This window comes from Panthera tigris, chromosome E2 (assembly GCF_018350195.1).
Source record: "Panthera tigris isolate Pti1 chromosome E2, P.tigris_Pti1_mat1.1, whole genome shotgun sequence".
Taxonomy (NCBI): Eukaryota; Metazoa; Chordata; class Mammalia; order Carnivora; family Felidae; genus Panthera; species Panthera tigris.
This window is the reverse complement of record NC_056674.1, coordinates 8,166,254-8,186,478: the sequence shown is the minus strand read 5'-3', so window position 1 is coordinate 8,186,478 and position 20,225 is coordinate 8,166,254. Positions and strand designations below refer to the sequence as shown.

The window sequence follows — 20,225 nt, the reverse complement described above, 5'->3', positions numbered from 1 at the left end:
GAAAAAGAAAGAAGGAAAGAAAGAAAGAAAGAAAGAGGAAGGAAAGTGAGAAAGAAAGAAAAAGAAGGAAAGAAAGAGGAAAGAAAAGGAGAAAGAAAGAAGGAAAGAAAGAAAGAAAGAAAGAGGAAGGAAAGTGAGAAAGAAAAAGAAGGAAAGAAAGAGGAAAGAAAAGGAGAAAGAAAGAAGGAAAGAAAGAAAGAAAGAAAGAGGAAGGAAAGTGAGAAAGAAAGAAAAAGAAGGAAAGAAAGAGGAAAGAAAAGGAAAAAGAAAGAAGGAAAGAAAGAAAGAAAGAAAGAAAGAAAGAAAGAAAGAAAGAAAGAAAGGATGAATTCTGCCTCCAGTACCTCACCTGGAGCCCTTACTCACTGACTCCCCCGAGAGCCCCCACTGCCAGGACTGCCCTTCCCCCCCTCCCCCGAGGCTGGAACAGGGCTCCTTCCCTGTTGAGGCCCAGCCTTGAACCCTTTCTGCCCTGTTGCTGCCTTCTGTGAAAGGAGAAGTTGCAAGAAGGGATTCTCCGGGACATTGCGGTTCCCTTCCTGCGGTTCCCCTTCTGCGGATGGTCACTATCCACTTCTTCCCCCACAAGAAGCTTCCTGTCGCAGCTTCCTTCCAGGACAGACAGGCACGCCTAGAAGCCAGACCGTTCGGTGGCGGGCCCGGCCCCCGGGGACCCCAGGAATGCTGCTGCCGTTGCTGCTGCCGCTGCTGTGGGCAGGTGAGTGGGTTGAGGGCCGGGGTGGGGGGGGGGGCGGGCAGGGGCTTCGCCTGTCACTGTCGCTGAGCCTCAGTGTGCCCCCAGGGTCCCTGCAGGAGAATCCCGGGTACAAGCTGCAGGTGCAGAAGTCCGTGACGGTGCAGGAGGGCCTGTGTGTCCACGTTCCCTGCACCGTCTCCTACCCCGGGCTTCGCAGGAGCCCCTCTGCACCTGTTTACGGCTCCTGGTTCCGGAAAACCTATAACCCCAAAGGGGATGTTCTCATGGCCACAAACAAGCCTGCCAAGGGCGCAAAGAGGAAGAACAGATCTTCATTTCACCTCGCCGGAGACCCTGGGGACAGGGACTGCTCCCTGAACATCACAGACGCCCAGAAGGGAGACAGTGGAAAGTATTATTTTCAACTGGACACAGGTTCCATGAGACGCAGTTACCAAAGTGACCTGCTCACTGTGACTGTAAGAGGTATGGAGGGGCCCCGAGAGTCCGTGACAGGGATGGGGGAGCACGTCTTCGAGGGCAGACACGGACCTCCTGCTGCTCACCTTTTTTTTTTTTTTAAGTTTATTTATTTATTTTTGAGAGAGAGAGAGAGAGAGAGAGAGAATCCCTAGCAGGCTCCGCGCTATCAGCGTGGAGCCTTGCCCAATGTGGGGCTCGAACCCACAAACCGAACCGTGAGATCACGACCTGAGCTGAAGTCAGATGCTTAACCGACTGAGCCCCCCCCCCCCCCCCCGCCCAGGCGCCCCCGGTGCTCACCTTTAAGGGGGGAGCAGTGGAGCGTGGTCAATTTAGGGTTGGGGTGCCTCTTTCAGAGGCACACACAGAGGGGTCCCCTCTGGTCTCGTGTCTCCTCTCCAGCGCTGACACAGACCCCGGATATCCGTATCGAGGAGCCCCTGGCGTCTGGCTCTCCCAGCCACCTCACATGCTCTGTGCCCGGGGTCTGTGATGGGGTGACCCCCCTCACCCTCTCCTGGACGGGAGCTGCGCTCGGACCTCTGGGACTGGACCTGGAGGCCTATAACTCCTCGGAGCTCCTGCTCACCCCCCGTCCGCAGGACCACGGCACCAACCTCACCTGTCATGTGACCTTCCCCAGGGCTGGTGTGAGCGCGCAAAGCACCATTACGCTCAACGTCTCCTGTGAGAGTGGGGGAGGGGGGAGGGGGGCAGGGGCAGGACTCAGTTGTCTGCAGATGCCTGCGGGGCAGGGGGCTCCGAGGCGCTGCAGGGAGGACACGGGACTTGTCTGTTTCTATTTCCATTTCTGCGTCTCCTGGGGGCGGGCGGCGGGGGAAGGGCCAGCTGTGACTCTACTCCTCTCCGTGTCTCTCTGTCCTAGATGCTCCACAGAACTTGACCATCGGCATCTCCCGAGGGAATTGCACAGGTGGGTCCAAGGGCCTCGAAGCCAACCCGGGAGGGCCAGGGCGATGCACAGCGAGAGCAGAGTCAGGAGGCTTCCCTTTCGCTGTGTGACGGATTGTTTTCGCTTACTATTCATTAGCCGCCAAGACAACTTGTCAAATACGTGCACGTTATCACGACAAAATGAACACCTCGGTGGTCAGTGACGAGGTTAAGAACTAGAACAGGGGCGCCTGGCTGGCTCAGTCGGTGGAGTGTGCAACTCTCGATCTCAGGGTCGTGAGTTCGAGCTGCACATTGGGCATAGAGGTACTTAAAAAAAAAAAAAAAAGAACAGCAACCCCACTTTTGGAACACCCTAAATGCTCCTTCCTAATTTCAGCCCCTTTCATCCGGCCTCAGAGAAAGCCATCACACGGGATGCTGTGTTATCATTCTTTCTACTGAATTTTACTTTAAAGTTTATTTATTACAAATGTTTTATGTTTATTTATTTTTTGAGGGAGAGAGAGAGACTGAGGTTGAGCAGGGGAGGGGCAGAGAGGGAGACACAGAACCCGAAGCAGGCTCCAGGCTCTAAGCTGTCAGCACAGAGCCCAACACGGGGCTTGAACCCACCAACTAACTGTGAGATCACGACCTGAGGCAAAGTCGGGCACATAACTGACTGAGCCACCCAGGCGCCCCTATTTATTTATTTTGAGAGAGAGAGAGCACGAGTGAGCCAGAGTGGGGGGAGGAGCAGAGAGAGAGGGAGAGAGAGAGAATTCCAAGCAGGATCCACGAGGGGCTCGATCTCCTAAACTGTGAGATCGTGACGTAAGCCAAAATCAAGAGTCAGATGCTTAACCACTTGAGTCACCCAAATGCCTCTATTTTACTTTGTTTTTGACGAAGGTATAATTGATGAATAAATTGTATATATTTCAAGTGTACAACGTGATGATTTGATATAGGTAGATTCGATATGTGTAGGTTTGATATACGTTTACTCTGCTAAAGGATTCACACAATCTAGTTAATTAACACATCCATGTATCTTCTTTTTTTCTTACCATTTTACCAAATGTGTTGGAATCTCTACATGATGTTTGCTTGCCAGTGTTTTTGAAAGCTTATGTGACACAGGACTGAAACATACGTGTTCCTCTCTGACGTCTGAGTTATCTTTTTAAGTTGAAATTCAGCTCCCGTCCCATAAAATCAGCCCTTTCAAAGTGAGCAAGTTCGGTGACATTTAGGACATTTGTGATGTTGTGAAACCACCGCTGTATGTAGCTGCAAGGCATTCTCGTCACCCCCCCCTAAAAAGCCCTGTACCCATTAGCAATAACTCCCTATTTCCCGCTCCCTGCAGCCCCTGGCCACTAATCAACTTTCTTTGGCCGTGAACTTGCCTCTTCCGGATATTTTATATAAATGGAATCTTACAGCATGTGGTCTTTTGGTCTGGCTTCTTCCACTTAGCGTGATGTTTTCTTTTATATATCCGTCTATCTCTATCTCTATCTCTATATACAGTTTATCTCACAGTTTATTTTTGAGGGGGAGGGCAGAGAGAGAGAGAGAGAGAGAGAGAGAGAGAGGATCCCAAGCAGGCTCCACACCATCAATTTGTGGAGCTGGACTCAGGGCTTAAACCCACTAACCATGAGATCATGACCTGAGCTGAAGTCAGACGTTCAACCGACTGAGCCCCCCAGGCGCCCCTCACGTTCCATTTCCAACAGGCACTTGAGTTGTCCACGGTTTTCAGTTTTCATGATAATGCCGCTTGGAACATTCCCCTCGTCAACAGAAGAGCCTTTCTTTAAGGCACGTAGATTTCTCAGGGATCTTGCGACGATGCAGATGTGACTCAGGAGGCGTGTGTGGCCTCTGGTTCTGCATTCTTTTTTTTGTTTTTTATGTTTACTTTTGAGAGAGAGAACACTCAGGTAGGTGCGCATGAGCGTGATCAGGGGAGGAGCAGAGAGAGAGGAGGAAAGAGGATCTGAAGCCGGTTCTGTGCTGACAGCAGGGAGCCTGACAGGGGGCCTGAACTCATGACCATGAGATCATAACTTGAGCCGAAGTTGGAGGCTTAAGCGACAGAGCCATCCAGGCGCCCCATGCTTCTGCCTTTCTAACCAGCTCCTGGAGGGTGCCAGGGTACCCCGGGGGGATGGGACTGTGAATTTCATGCCCAGGAACAAAACTGTGGGATTTTAGGGACGTGTATTTCAATGTTACTAGATAAGGCTATTATGGAATAGCTCTGGAAGGCCACACAAGAAACTGGCAATAAGTGTTGCCTTTGACGAGAGGAATTTGTTGCCTGCAGCGTTAGTTACCATGGAAGGGAGACTTCTCTCAGAACACCCCTTCCTCCTTTGTGACTTTTAGAATGCAAAATGTGGACATCCCACTCATCCTGAGACACCGGGGGGAAAGGAGGTGAAGAGGTAGAGGTCAAGTCCTGAAGAGCCTTGAAGGGTTTGGTATTCGAAGTTTGGGCACTTGAGCCAGGGGTGTTCAGCAGCTGGGGAAAGAGAGAGAAGTGTAGCGAAGGGCGTGTGCCTTGAAGAAGCCAGTGTCCATCGGTGGATGGACAGATAGACACAACGTGGCCCATCCATGCAATGAACATGATTCTGCCATAGAAATGAGTCCAGCACTGGGGCGCCTGGGTGGCTCAGTCAGTTAAGCATCCAACTGTAGATTTCTGTTCAGCTCGTGACCTCACAGTTCGTGGGACCGAGCCCTGCGACGGGTTCTGTGCCGACAGCACGGGGATTGGGATTCTCTCTCTCCTTCTCTCTCCGCTCCTTGCCCGCTCTCACATGCGCTTGCTGGGTTGCGCGTGCTCATTCTCTCTCAAAATAAATAAATTTTTAAAAAAGAAGGAAAGAAAGAAAGGGAGTGTAGCGCTGACAGGTGCTACAAGGCGGTGAACCTTGGAAACATCAAACCGCAAGGCACACAAAAGCCCACAGTGGTATATGATTCTATTTGGATACAATGTCCAGAATAGACAGATCTGTGGAGTCAGAAAGTAGGTTAGGGGTTGCCAGGGGCTGGGGGACGGGAGCAACGGAGGAGGCAGCCGAGGGGTGCCTTTTTTGGGGGTGATGAAAAAGTTCTGAAACTGATTGTGGTAATGGTCACCGCAGGACTCCTTTTTAAGTGGTATATACATGGAATTGCATGGTATGTGAATTATATCACAATAAAGCTGCTTAAAAACTACTTGTGGTTGGCGCGCCTGGGTGGTTCAGGTCATGAGCACGCGGTTCGTGAGTTCGAGACCCGCGTCGGGCTCTGTGCTGACAGCTCAGAGGCTGCTTTGGACTCTGTCTCCCTCTCTCTCTGCCCTCCCCTACTTGTACTCTCTCTCTCTCTCTCTCAAAAATAAATAAACATTAAAAAAAAAAAACACACAAAAAAACCCACCCGTGGAGATCCCTTCCCAACTTATGGAAAATGGAGAGGAGAGAGAAATAGGCCTCGGCCCTGGGCTGGGGGTGCTCACCCTCGCTCTTTCTCTCTCTTCCTCCAGAACTGAAATACCCGGGGAATGGCTCATCTCTTCCAGTCCTGGAAGGGGAATCTGTGCTCCTGGTCTGTGTCGCCGACAGCAACCCTCCGGCCACACTCAGCTGGGCCCAGGGGAGCCGGACTCTGAGCCCGTCCCAGCCTTGGAAGCCCGGGGTCCTGGAGCTGCCCCGAGTGGAGTCGGGCCACGAAGGCGAATTCACCTGCCGAGCTCAGCACGCTCTGGGCTCCCAGCACGTCTCCCTGCGTCTCTCTGTGGTCTGTGAGTGTGGGGACCCCCGGGGGGGGGGGATGCCCGGGGCCTGGGGAGCAGAGGCGTCGCTGACCCTGCCCCCCCTCCTGCAGGCCCCCCGCGGCTGCTCGGCCCCTCCTGCTCCTGGGAGGGCGAGGGGCTGGGCTGCACCTGCTCCGCCCGAGCCCGGCCGGCCCCCACCCTGCGCTGGAGGCTGGGGGAGGGGCTGTTGGAGGGGAACCACAGCGACGCCTCCTTGACCGTCACCTCCAGCTCCGAGGGGCCCTGGGCCAACAGCTCCCTGAACCTCACGGGGCCGCTGCGCTCCGACCTCAGACTCGGCTGCGAGGCCCGGAATGAGCACGGGGCCCAGAGCACCGCCGTCCTGGTGCTGCGGCCAGGTCTGGGGGCTGTGGGGGAAGGGTGGGCAGAGACGGGGGAGAAAGGAGTCTGCATCCTAGAGAAGATGGTCTGGGTGGGCGTGGGGCCGTGGTCTGGATGGGAAGGGGTGAGAGAGAGGAGGAAGGAGGGGGGCAGAGTCCGGGTTTTCTGCAGGTTGGGGGATGAAGAGCATGAGAGCCCAAGTTTGCGGGAGGCAGGGGCACAAGCGGCCTGGGGCTTGGAGGGGACTCACCGGAAACCTCACTCCTCTGCAGCGCAGCCTCTGCTTGGGAGAGGATTCGTTCTGGGGGCTGCCGGGGGCCTGCTCTGTCTCTGTCCTTGCCTCATCTTTTTCATGTGAGTGTTGTCCCTGGGAGAGAGGGCGGGTGCGCGGGTTGGAAGGGGTCCGCGTCCTACGGTCCCAGGCGGCCCCAGCGGGAGGAGCCCTGGTGGTGCCGAGGCTTCGAGATTGGGGCACTGGGGCAGAGAATCAAAGGAGGGCTGATGCCGCCCTGATCACGCCTGTTTGCGCGGGCCGGCGGGCTCCGTGCGTCCCCTCCTCCGGCCGCGCTCAGCCTTGCCAGCCTCTTAAGCAGGGGGCAGTGGCTCACTCCAGGCTGACAGGTCCCGGCCTCCCCCACAGAGTGAAGACCCGCAGGAAGCAGGCCCCAGAGACAGCAGCTGGTGGCAAGGAAGCCGCCTGCATGTTGGGTCCCATCTCCTGGGTGAGTGCTGAGCCCTCTGTCCGTCGGGGTCCCATGTGGCCACCACCCTGGGATGGCCACGGCCACACCCTAGAAGACTTAGATGGTCATCGCGCTCGGACAGGCTTTTGGTCTGGGGTCCCCATCAACTCAGTCACCCAATCCAGCCACATGGGAGTCGCTTGCCCCTCTGCTCTCCGACTCACCTTGTGGAGCCTGTCCACCTTGCACAGCCTGTCCAGCTTCCTGTGGACCCTGCACCCTCCCCACCCCCACCTCCTCAGGTCTCTCTGGACCCCGGACCCACTTTCCCTTCCTTCCCCTCTCTCCTCCCTAACACAGGATGCCAGGGAGATCCCACCCCGCAAATAATTATTGCCAACTACAAAGTTCAGGGGTCCCCAAGACGCTCTCAGCTTCAATAGCTCACCAGAAGGACTCCGAACTCACTGAAATCTGTTAGACGCCCACCAGGGAAGCTCACCCTGGCCACGTGTCCAGGTTTCTATCGGAGGGTTGGTGACATAGGCATGGAGCCCCTGTATGGCTCATCTTTGTTGTTGGTGTCCAGCCCCTCTAGAGGTCAAGCCGATACTGTGTGGCCCGAGGCCTCACCAGAAATCACGTTGTTAACATAAGCTGTTTGGGGCGTGGTGAGCGCTTGACCGCACAATATCCTTTGATTGAAAAAATATATATATTTATTTTGAGAGAGAGAGAGAGACAAGAGTGCAAGCGGGGGAGGGGCAGAGAGAGAGAGAGAGAGAGAGAGAGAGAGAATATGCCAAGCAGGTTCTGCACGGTCAGTGCAGAACCAGACGCAGGGTCGATCCCACAAACCGTGAGATCATCATGACCTGAGCCGAAATCAAGAGTCAGATGCTGGGTGGCTCAGTCAGTTAAGCATGTGACTTCGGCTCAGGTCATGATCTCCCTGTCCATGAGTTCGAGTCCTGCATCGGGCTCTGTGCTGACAGCCTGGAGCCTGCTTCGGATTCTGTGCCTCCCTCTCGGTGCTCCTCCCCCACTCGTGCTCTGCCCCCCCCCCCCAAAATGAATAAACATTAAAAAAAAAAAAAAAAAGAGTCGGACGCTAAACTGACTGAGCCACTCAGGTGCCCCAACATTGGTTTTAATTGATTTTAATGTCTGTGCTACAATTTTGTTATAGAGTTTGCCTAAATTTCTGAGATGTGGAGTGGTCCCTGAGGGCAGTTCGGTTCTTCGCAAATCCCTGTCCTTTTCCTACCACCCACCCCATTTCTGTGCATCCTATCTCAATTTGCTATTAGATAGTAGTATAATTGCTACTACCTTAATGTCAGTGCCCCCGACTGCAAGCTAGTGGGAGGTAATGGATGAGGTCTACTTTGTTCCGCATTGAGTAGCCAGGGTCTGACACGGGACAGCTCTTCCATAAGGTGGCAGGAACTGGGGCCAGAGAGACCTGGGCATTCGTCTTGGCCCTACCAACAACTGAATGTGTGATTTGGGAATATTTACCTAGACTCGGTTTCTCCACCTGATGAATGGGGCTAATAGTGCCTCCCTGATGGCTTGTGGTGAGGCATCTAGGAGCCTGGCAATTGATTGCCAAGGGCGAGACATTCTTACTCTCACGTATTTATTGGATGAGTGAGTGAATGAATGAATGAATGGGGGCTCAGCCAATGCTTGTGGAATGAATGATGAAAGACTAAGTGGTTTCCAGCTTCCAGGCTTGCTCGTGGGTCCCCCTCGCTATCTGCCAGCTCCTGTTATCCTAATTTGACCCCCTTCTTTCCCCTCCATTCAGGGTTACCAGCATGAGGATCGGTCAAGCACCCCCCTGGACCACCCGCCCCCAGCCATGGCCGCTCCCTCCTCGGAGGAGGAAAAGGAGCCCTACTACGCTTCTCTCACCTTCCATGGGCTGAAGCCCTGGAACCTTCCAGACCCGGAGGCCACCAGCACCACCGAGTATTCAGAGATCAAGATCTGCAAGTGACGCCTCCAGCCAGCTCCTGCAACCGCTGGCTAGAGGGCTCAGGGCTTCTCAGGAAGGGACACCTCCGGGACAATTCCTGAGTGAATAGTTTTCCACAGAAACGGGTCGCCAACCGGTGTGGTGTGTTGGCATCCACCTGTGTGGGGATGGGCAGAGCTGGGCTCACATTTCAGCCAGTCACCGATAAATTACAAGCCGGTGCAGAGAGAGCATTTTGCCCGAGGTCACGGGCTCTTCCCAGGGTAACCGACCTGGTCAGGAGGATTCCTGACCCGCCCCCCGCCCCGCCCCACTCTGAGCCTGCTTTCTGGAAACCCAACTTGTGTATTGTCACCACACGGAAAACCATTCCCGGATTTTCTGCAATAAATGACAGGTTATCTAAATTGTATACCCTCCTTCTTTGTACGTCCCGGATGTTTTTGGTTCTCCTTAACAGTTGTTTCTTCTTCTTGTAGAATTCGCTTATGGGATTCCTTGCGGTTAGGATCTGTGTTTCATTTACATTGTAAAATGTGTTAACCTTAAAAGAAAAACTGCCAGCTTCGTTACCAGCAAAAATGGGTTCGTTGGGGAAGAAAAGAGAATTGCAGTTGTGGGCACACAACTTGCAACAAAACCCTAGGCAAGTCTAGGGAAGGGAAAGGCACACGTTTAATGGAGAAAAGGGGCCAATGGGGGAAGGCTTGGAAGTATGCTGGCTTCCCATTGGCTGAACTTTGGGGGCAGGGGTGGGGATAAGAAAAGCCTCTCCGCTTCCCGCTGGGTTCGTAGAGCAGTAGCCCCACGCAAGGCCCACCCCGCGCAAGGTCAAGTCGGCCTCTTCCGGTTGGGTCTGCAATTGACTATGCGTGGTAGTGCGTTAGCGCTCTCGCGGCCAAATCCTCCCGACTGCACTGTAGTGCAGTTTCTTGCTATTAATTTTCACTATAGTTTTTACAGTGGTCACATCCAATTTATTTTTTTCCATTGAATGTCCGTTTAATTTCTTCTACTGTGTCCATTAATGAGAAAACGCGCTCAATCTTAGCATTAGACTTCGGCTCAGGTCATGATGTCGCGGTTCGTGAGTTCGAGCCCCGCGTCGGGCTCTGTGCTGACAGCTCAGAGCCTGGAGCCTGCTTCGGATTCTGTGTCTCCCTCTCTCTCTCCCCTCCCCCGTTCATGCTCTGTCTCTGTCTAAAAAAATAAACATTAAAGAAAAAATTAAAAAAATTTTTTTGATGTGTCAATGGGCACCTGGCCGGTTCAGTCAGTGGAGCATGTGACTCTTGATCTCAGAGTCGTGGGTTCGAGCCCCATGGTGTAGAGATTACTTAAAAATAAAAATCTAAAAAAAAAAAAAAAAGAAAGTGCTGTGTCGAATTGTATCTTTCACGGCACAATTTGCTTAGCTGCATCTCTCGATCAATAACTTTTATTTATTTTATTTTTTTTTTATTTATTTTTGGACAGAGAGAGACAGAGCATGAACGGGGGAGGGGCAGAGAGAGAGGGAGACACAGAATCGGAAACAGGCTCCAGGCTCCGAGCCATCAGCCCAGAGCCTGACGCGGGGCTCGAACTCACGGACCGCGAGATCGTGACCTGGCTGAAGTCGGACGCTTAACCGACTGCGCCACCCAGGCGCCCCTCGATCAATAACTTTTAAAAATGGTGTCTCCTGAGAAAATAAGTGCATTTATTCTCATGTCATACCCCTTCTTCAACACTATATAGGAGGATTCCATTTGTCCCCATGCTGGGGGTTAGTGACATTAATGTAAAAGAATAAAATCCGTCAGGGATAAAATCGTTTTGAAAAGGGCATCGTGGAAATGCAGGAACTATCCACTTCAAGTCAGAAATTCTCTTCCTGTTCTAAGTAGTATCTCCTTTAAGAATAGCATTGACACAGTGTGCCTGGTTGGCTCAGTCGGTTAAGTGACCGACTTTGGATCAAGTCATGATGTCAAGGTTCCTGAGTTCGAGCCCTGTGTGGGGCTCTGTGCTGACAGCTCAGAGCCTGAAGCCTGCTTTGGATTCTGTGTCCCCTCTCTCTTGGCACCTCCCCTGCTTGCACTCTGTCTCTGTCTCTCTCAAAAACAAACATTAAACAAAAAATTAAAAAAAAAAAGTGTTGGCACGTAAAGAGATAAATTTTTCATCAATTCTTTCTTTAACACATTCAAGATATTCTTGTAAACATGGAAAAAACACTTGGGACACGTGGGTGAGTCAGTTGGTTAAGTGTCAGACTCCTGATTTTGGCTCAGGTTCATGAGTTTCAGCCCTGCACTGGGCTCCTTGATGACAGCATGGAGCCTGCTTGGGATTCATCGCCCCCCCACCCCAGCCCCACCTTGTGCTGCCCCTCCCCCACTGGCTCTCCCTGTCTCAAAATAAATAAATAAACTTAAGGAAAAAAAAAACCCACAGAGAACTTAACATAATTTTCTGTTCTTTCAATTGGCATAATCCTATTGCTAACCAGATATCGGGTATAATTCTTTTAAAAAATATTTTTTCAATGTCTGTTTTTGAGAGAGAGACAGAGCATGAGCAGGGGAGGGGCAGAGAGAGAGGGAGACACAGAATCCGAAGCAGGCTCCAGGCTCCGAGCTGTCAGCACAGAGCTGGACGCGGGGCTCGAACTCACAAACTGTGAGATCACCACCTGAGTTGAAGTCGGACGTTTAACCGACTGAGCCACCCAGGCACCTCAAGAAAAATATTTAAGCAAAGAGAAATGATTTGTCGTCAGATGCCTACTGGGGCCGCTCTTGTAGACATACTACATACCTGTGTGTATTGAAGGCTCAGAGGTGTCCTGCAGTAAAAGTGATTTTAAAAAAAACCCCACCACCAGCACCTGTACCACAAACATCTAACTCTGGGCCAGGGTCTAGTTTGGGGGCAGAGGCGAGGCATAGAGGACAAAGGGTGGGCTTCAGCCACCATCAACCACATGGTGGCATGTGATTTCTACTCCCCTGGGCCATGTGATTCTCATCTAATGCCGATGACAGCACCCTCCTCTTTCAGAGGTTGGGGGACAAGCTGCCAAAACACACAAGGTCAAGGACAGGGCTCTGCAGACAGACAAAGGCAGGATCAGAGACAATGTGGACAGTATCCTAGATGAGAAATCCTCTCGCTGCCTGAGCAGCACCGGGTCCTGGCTGGCTTTGCTCGCTCAGAGACGAGGGCAGAGGACAGAGGGGCTGCCGGAACTGGGCAAGTGCGCTGAGTGGCCAGAGGATGGGAGGGTCAGGTGCTGACATTGAGACCGTCCTGTTACCTGATTTGGGGCCCTGAAGGGCAGCTGATGTCCCTGTAATGTTGCGGACTCATGAACAAAGAGGTTTTGAGCAGATTTTCAGACGAGTTTTCTTTCTCGTTGAGGAACATCCCCTTCTGGAAAGCGCTACACACGCCTGCTTTCACCCAGGAAGTGATCATCAGTCTGCCAATCTCCCCTGCCTGCCTTGGTCAGGCAAGAATCAGGGTGAATTAGAGCAGGCTCCTCCCCGACCCGGCCTCTGACCTCCCCATTCCAAAGTGATGGTGGACGATTCCAGATCTTTAAGACCGAGTCTGGGAGGTGAGCATACCCTCCCTGTTCTGAATCCCTTCCAGTCTACCCACTGGCCGGGCTGCCTCTGAAATCTCTCCCCAGGCCCTCTCTTCCTCCAGCTACAGCCATTGCCTGGGCCTCACCGTCCCAGGGGGGCGGCTGCGCCAGCCTCCTCCACGCTCTCTGTCCGGACTCTCTGTAAAGGTACCCCTGTCCCTGGGCCCCTTGGTCTCCATCACAGCACCATGCCTTTTCTCCAGCATGTGGAGCACAACTCAGTCATCTCATTCAATGCCTTCCCCTTCCACTGGCCTGGAGGTTCCACCAGCTCAAAGACCTCGGTGTGTCTTGTTCATCAGGATCCTCTGTGCAGCATGATGTGTGTCACACAGCACAAATTCAAGAAATACCTGCTGAATATTTGTTGAATAAGAGGAAGGATCAATGTATGGATGGGAGAATGAGGGGATGGAGGAATGGATGAAAGGTGGGTGGGAGGGTGGATGATGGAACAGTATATGGAAGGATGGATGGAGAGATGGAAGAATGACTGGGTGCATCAACAGATGGAGGGATTGGCAGGTGGATGGCTGGATGAATAGATGGATAGGTGGATGGCTGATTACATGGAAGGATGGATGGATAAGTGGATGGATGAATAAATGGATAGGTGGATGGCTTGATTCAATGGATGGATGGATGGATGGATGGATGGATGGATGGATGGATAAATGGATGGATGAATAAATGGATAGGTGGATGGCTGATTACATGGAAGGATGGATGGATAAGTGGATGGATGAATAAATGGATAGGTGGATGGCTTGATTCAATGGATGGATGGATGGATGGATGGATGGATGGATGGATAAATGGATGGATGAATAAATGGATAGGTGGATGGCTGATTACATGGAAGGATGGATGGATAAGTGGATGGATGAATAAATGGATAGGTGGATGGCTTGATTCAATGGATGGATGGATGGATGGATGGATGGATGGATGGATAAATGGATGGATGAATAAATGGATAGGTGGATGGCTGATTAAATGGATGGATGGATGGATGGATGGATAAATGGATGGATGAATAGATGGATAGGTGGATGGCTTGATTCAATGGATGGATGGATAGATGGATGGATGGATGGATGGATGGATGGATGGATGGATGGATAAATGGATGGATGAATAAATGGATAGGTGGATGGCTGGTTAAATGGATGGATGGATAGATAAGTGGATGGATGAATAAATGGATAGGTGGATGGCTTGATTCAATGGATGGATGGATAGATGGATGGATGGATGGATGGATGGATGGATAAATGGATGGATGAATAAATGGATAGGTGGATGGCTGATTAAATGGATGGATGGATGGATGGATAAATGGATGGATGAATAGATGGATAGGTGGATGGCTGATTAAATGGATGGATGGATGGATGGATAAATGGATGGATGAATAGATGGATAGGTGGATGGTTGGCTAAAGGGATGGATGGATAGATGAATGGATGGATGGATGAATAAATGGATAGGTGGATGGTGGGCTAAATGGATGGATGGATGGATGGATGGATGGATGAATAAATGGATAGGTGGATGGTTGGCTAAATGGATGGATGGATGGATGAATAAATGGATAGGTGGATCGTTGGCTAAATGGATGGATGGATGGATGGGTGGATGGATGGATTGATGGATAAATGGATGGATGAATAAATGGATAGCTGGATGGTTATAAATGGGTGGGTGGGTGGGTGGATGGATGTAAGAATGGTTGGCTGGCTAAATGGATGGGTGGGTGGGTGGGTGGATGGATGGATGGATGGAAGAATGGGTGGCTGGCTAAATGGATGGATGAATAAATGGCTGTGTGAATGGGTGGATGGGTGGATGGATGGGCATCTACATGAAACTTTGGACAGATGGATAGAAGGGTGGATAGATGGATGAAAGATGAAAGGGATGGATAGATGGAGAAAAAAGAAGCCAACTTTTCCAAAAGGAGCTTCTTTTGTAGACACTTATTATCCAAGCTCCAGTGAAACAATTTATTACCAAATCATAGCAGTGCCAATAGTAGCGGGAAGGGTGCCAACTGAGGGGGCTGGCTCACCCCCGACCATGAGCTGGGGGTCTTCTCTGTCCACAACCCCAGAGGCTGGTAGGTGACGATGGATGAAAGGATGAGACAATCGAAAGGAGGAATTCACATTATCTGGAGTCTAACTGCTGGGTTCCCTGATGCTAATCAAGACTGATTCATAGTGATGCTTAAAGAAGCAGCAGGCATGCACATTCAAGGGATCTTTCTAGAAGCGTATCTGTGATACTACAGCAGGCCTTGAGTCACATTTCTTGTTTGGGTTTTTTTCTATTTCAAACCATGAGTTGAAAGATCTGGAAGACAATAAAAATGGCTTGTTAGTGTCCTAGTCATTTAAGGAGCACCCATTAAGCCCCTACGGGCACTTTCTAGAGACTGGAAATACTATCATGAACAAGACCTTTGTTGGACTTATGATTTGGGAGAGTGGGTAAAGATGTTACAAATTAACTTCCCTCAAGAAGGGGACAGCGCTGTGCAGAAAACAGGTGAGGTGGTGACAGCGGGTGGGGAAGTGCCTCACTGGGGCAGTGAGGGAAGGCCCAGGTCTGAGCTCCTAGGATGAGAAGGAACCAGTCATTGAAAAATGAAGCGGGGTGGAGAACACCTGGGTGGCTCAATCGGCTAAGTGTCCGACTTCGGCTCAGGCCATGATCTCATGGTTTGTGAGTTCAAGCCCCATGTTGGGCTTTGCACTGATAGTGCAGAGCCTGCTTCGGATTCTCTGTCTCCCTGCCCCTCTGCCCCCCAAAGTAAACATTAAAGATGAAGGGAAAGTGTGTTCCAGACTGTGAGAATGGCAAGTACAAAGGTCCTGAGGTGGGATCAAGCTTGGCCTGGTTTAGAATCTGAGGGGAGGACAGTGGGGCTGGCACAGAGTGGACTTGGGGGGTCAGCCATGCAGGCCAAGGCAAGGAGCTGTCATAAAGCAAGAGGTGAGATGATCTTCAAATTATTCCAAGGTCACCAGGCTCTTTGATTAGCATCCCCTTATTAAGTCCCTAAGTAAGGGACAAACCTGCTACTTACTCAGTTTCAGACCCAAAACATGATGACCCCGAAAGGGGCTGTTGGGTTTCCAGTTTTTGTGGGTTTTTTTTGATGTTTCATTTATTTTTGAGAGACAGAGAGAGAGGGAGAGAGAGAGAGAGAGAGAGAGAGACAGAGTGCAAGTGGGGGAGGGGCAGAGAGAGAGGGAGACCCAGAATCCGAAGCGGGCTCCAGGCTCCGAGCTGCGAGCACACAGCCCAACGCCGGAGACCGGCAACCGCCTGGAGGGACAGGGTGGGTGGGCGAGGGGTGCGGGGGGGTAGAGGGGCCACGGGGACAGCTAGGGGTATGGCGCATCTGTGTAATGAGCTGGAGTGACAGGCAGCGGGCAAGCTCCGTGGGTGGTCAAGGTCATGCCTTTGCTTTCGCAGGGACTCTGTGGTGGGGGCCGGCTGTGCCTCGTGGGGTGCTGCGTGGTACCCCCAGCCTCTACCCACTCGATGCTGGGGGTACCCTTTCCCCAGTTGTGACAACCAAAAGTGTCCCCAGATACCCCCTACGGGCAACATGGCCTCCCTCTGAGGACCGCTGACTTAGACACACACTGAACTTTGATTTCGGGCAGCCACGAAGACAGACGTTACAGCTCCACGGACAGACCACGGCCTCGGGGAAGCCTCTCTTCAGAACACGTCCATACGGCCTTGCCAGAATTAACTGTCGGGTGAACTTAGTTTCATTTTGACCTTCCCCGAAGTTCTGTGCACTCCCGCCCAGGGCTAATGGGAGTGTAGACAGGTACAGCCCCGCTAGAGAGGATCCAGTTCTGGCAAAAGAAGAACCCCATGCACAGACACGCGTGCACACCCCAGCGAGGCCTGTGCACGCAGGTGTTCAAGGCAACGTGGCTTGTAAAACAGAAACCAAGCAAATGCCAGCCACTGGTCATAAAGAGTATCCTTCTGGGGCGCCTGGGTGACTCGGTTGGTTGAGCGTCTGACTCTTGATTTCGGCTCAGGTCATGATCTCACGGTTCATGAGTTTGAGCCCCAAGTTGGGCTCTGCGCTGACAGCACGGAACCTGCTTGGGATTCTTTCTCTCTCTCTCCCTGCCCCTCCCCCACTTATTCTCTCTCTTTCTCTCAAAATAAATAAATAAGCTTAAAAAAAAAAAAGAGCATCCTTGCAATCCACAACGGAATATGGTGGCTCCATAAACAAGGTCATGGGTGTTCTGTGCTGACAGAGAAGGGCCGTGAGACAGACCGAGAAGCATAGGGCAAAGTGCATCACTGGGAACAGAACCAGCGAGGTTTGTGATGGGGGCGGGGGGGGACAGGTGGCGCCGACCCACAGGACAGCGGAGGCTACAGGTGGATGGAGAGAGGGATAGAGAAACAGAGGGATGAAGAGACAGAAAGATGGAGAGATGAGGACGTGTTGACTCTGTTTTCCCGGCCTTGAATCCAGTCATGCCTACGGCTTCCCCCTTGGAACTTTCTAGCCACAAGCGCCAATCAATTGGCCCTTTTCCTTCGAGCCAATTTGAGCCAGGTTTCTGCTATGTGCGATTCCCCGAGGGCTGGATGGTTCAAGAACCCTGTGGAAAAATCCAGCATTTAACTGGGAGGTCGGCCCTGATGGAAACCTTAAATGGCATCTGGGGAGCAGGGCTGGCGGAGGTGAGGGAGGGGGAAGACTCACAAACTGCTCCTACCGGAACCCACCTATGGTACCATCTGGAGGTCCAGGGGGTCGTAGGCTGACAGCCGCAGATCCCGCAGCAGGGCTTCTAGATTGTTCCTCAGCATGGTGTAGGGCGGCTTCTCGTCGTACTTCAGGGCCATCACCACCTTCAGGTACTCCTGCAGGGTCTCTGCGGTCAAGACACCCCCCACCATAGGAGAGACCTGAGAGGGGCCTCCAACTCAGAGCCGGGGGGGCTGTGCCCAGTCTCCACCGTGGTGCCCATTTGCTCAGTGCTTCCTCTGTGCCTGCAACCGCCTTAGGCACTTAGATTAAAAAAGATTTTTTTTGGGGGGGGAAGGGCGCCTGGGTGGCTCAGTCAGTTGGGCATCCACTTCGGCTCAGGTCATGATCTCGCAGATCATGAGTTCGAGCCCCGCGTTGGAGGCTGCTTCCCATTGTATGTCTCCCTCTCTCTCTGCCCTTCCCTTGTTCATGGTCTGTCTCTCTCTCAAAAATGAACATTAAAAAAAAAAATTTTTTTTTAAGATTTTATTATTGGGGCGCCTCGATGGCTCAGTCGGTTAAGCGGCCGGCTTCGGCTCAGGTCATGATCTCACAGTCTGTGAGTTCAAGCCCCGTGTCGGGCTCTGTGCTGACAGCTCAGAGCCTGGAGCCTGTTTCAGATTCTGTGTCTGCCTCTCTCTGACCCTCCCCTGTTTATGCTCAGTCTCTCCCTATCTCAAAAATAAAAATAAAATGTAAAAAAAAAAATAAATAAAGATTTTATTTTTTTTGGTAAAACATCAAATGTATGCAACGGGAGAATGGCATCCCCAACACCAGCCTACCCGTCACCCAGTTTGAATGATCAGCTCACAGCCGACCTGGTTCATCAAGACCCCTACCACTTCCTTCCGGTATTTTTTTTTTTTTAATATTTATTTTTGAGATCGAGAGACAGAGTGTGAGCAGGGGACGGGCAGAGAGAGAGGGGCAGAGCTGTCAGCACAGAGCCCGACGCGGGGCTCAAACCCACAAACCGCGAGGTCATGGCCTGAGTCGAAGTCAGGGGCCTAACCGATGGAGCCACCCCGGCGCCCCGCCCCGGTAATGTTTGAAAGCAAATCCCAGCTAACGATATCATTTTACCTCTAAATGTTTAGTGTGTATCTCTAAAACAGGGGTGGGCAAGCTTTTGCCAGGATAAACAGGTGCAGCCTTGTAGGTGGGGCGGGGGTCTGTGCAACGTGTCATGTAAGCCGGTGGGCACGGCGATGAGCCAAGACAGGTTTGCTACCGGGCACGGCAGCCTGAATTTTAGATAAGTTTCACGTACCATGAAATGTTCTTTTGATTTTTTTCCCCAGCTGTTTCCTAAGAGGATTTTTAAAAAGAGTTTCATTCATTTATTTATTTTTTGAGAGAAGGAGAGAGAGAATTCTAAATAGACTCTGCACCGTCAGTGTGGAGCCCGATGCGGGGCTTGAAGTCATGAACTGTTGAGATCATGACCTGAGCTGAAATCAAGAGTCGGTCGCTCAATGGACTGAGCCACCCAGGGGCCCTGAGGATTTTTTTCTAATGTTTGTTCATTTTTGAGAAAGAAAGCGTGAGTGGGGGAGGGGCAGAGAGATTGGGGTCAGAGGATCCAAAACAGGCTCTGTGCTGACAGCGGAGAGCCCGACGTGGGGCCTGAACTCACGAACTGGGAGATCATGACCTGAGCCGAAGTCAGAGGCTCAACCGAGATGAGCCACCCAGGTGCACCCACAGCTATTTCAAAACGTAAAACAATTCTTAGTTCACTGGTTTACAGAAAACAGGCAGCGAAGGGGGGCCAGGTCTGGCTCGGGCAGTCGGTGGAGCATGTGGGCTCTCGATCTCGGGGTCCACGTGGTTAGTTCAACCCCCACGAGTGGCACAGAGTTTACATAAAATAAAAAGAACAACAAGCCCCCCGACAGGTAGCGGGCCCAGGGACGCAGTTTAAAAGGGCTACTTTGGGGGCGCCTGGGTAGCCCAGTCGGTTGAGTGGCTGACTTCGGCTCAGGTCATGATCTCACGGTTCACGAGTTCGAGCCCCACACTGGGCTCTGTGCTGATAGCTCGGAGCCTGGGGCCTGCTTCGGATTCTGTGTCTCTCTCTCTCTCTGCCCCTCCCCTGCTTCAGTTCTCTCTTCTCTCTCTCAAAAATAAATAAACAAAAAAAGTGCCAATCATGATATCAATAATAACATTCATAATAGCCCCCGCTTGGGGACCGCCCATAGCAGGCTGCGCTCTGAGCTGAAGTGCATGCACATTTAATTAGGGTTGCAGCAGAAGTTGAGGCAGCGCCTAAGCCTCCGGACAGAGGGTTCTGCATGGAGTGCTCGGGGCAACTTGGGAGGTGGGGGGCTATTATTAACCTTATTTTACTCAATGGGGAGGCTGAGGCTTAGAGGGGCACATTTACCCTCTGCTGGTCCCCTGGCTGGTAGCACAGGTCTGCCTGAATGCAGGACTGGGTGGCGGGGTGGCGAAATTCCTTCTCCAGCAGGGCCGCCCCGCCCCAAATGTCGTCTCTCAAGCCCCTCCCAGCTGCACCCCAGGGGGACAGGCTCAGGGAGGCTGAGCTGCAGTGAACTAACGGGGTGGGGGGGCCTTATTCTTCCTGGGGCGAGAACTCAAGGCTGGAGGGGAAAGTGACTTGAGCAGCACAGCCATGTGATCCCAGGATTTCAGGTAATTAACAAATGAGCCCTGGGCACGTGGGGGGCTCCCTCTGTTGAACGTCCGACTTTGGCTCAGGTCATGAGTCAGGGTTCGTGGGTTCCAGACCCGGGTCGGGCTCTGTGCTGACAGCTCAGAGCCTGCAGCCTGCGTCGGATTCTGTGTCTCTCTCTGTCTCTTCCCCTCCCCTGCTTGTGCTCTGTCTCTCTCCCTCAAAAATAAATAAAAA

At 52.1% G+C, this 20,225-nt stretch overlaps 2 protein-coding genes across 7 annotated transcripts in view; one reads left to right on the top strand and one right to left on the bottom strand.

Annotated features, from left to right (window-relative positions):
- Nucleotides 1-310: 310 nt before the first annotated feature.
- Nucleotides 311-10,016, top strand: SIGLEC11 (sialic acid binding Ig like lectin 11). Of its 4 annotated transcripts, none has more exons than XM_042970160.1 (9): nt 311-718; nt 803-1,183; nt 1,583-1,828; nt 2,067-2,114; nt 5,631-5,888; nt 5,972-6,259; nt 6,515-6,596; nt 6,883-6,964; nt 8,739-10,016. In XM_042970160.1, exons 1-9 carry the CDS (start codon nt 682-684, stop codon nt 8,928-8,930), a joined length of 1,614 nt encoding a protein of 537 aa, XP_042826094.1. In that variant the 5' UTR covers nt 311-681; the 3' UTR covers nt 8,931-10,016. The 4 variants fall into 4 exon arrangements, with proteins under 4 accessions (XP_042826094.1, XP_042826093.1, XP_042826096.1 ...); XM_042970159.1 differs by having other exon boundaries at nt 1,583-1,867; XM_042970162.1 differs by having other exon boundaries at nt 1,583-1,867; nt 6,520-6,596; nt 8,739-8,843.
- A 4,519-nt stretch (nt 10,017-14,535) lies between these two features.
- Nucleotides 14,536-20,225, bottom strand: part of VRK3 (VRK serine/threonine kinase 3) — a 36,303-nt gene continuing 30,613 nt past the window's right edge. For all 3 annotated transcript variants that reach the window (XM_007074183.3, XM_007074184.3, XM_042970359.1), the window contains exons 14-15: nt 17,323-17,471; nt 14,536-14,898 (exon numbers count right to left, since the gene is read on the bottom strand). In XM_007074183.3, coding sequence (XP_007074245.1) covers nt 17,323-17,471 — 149 coding nt within the window. In that variant the 3' untranslated portion in view covers nt 14,536-14,898. The remainder of the gene's footprint in view (nt 14,899-17,322; nt 17,472-20,225) is intronic.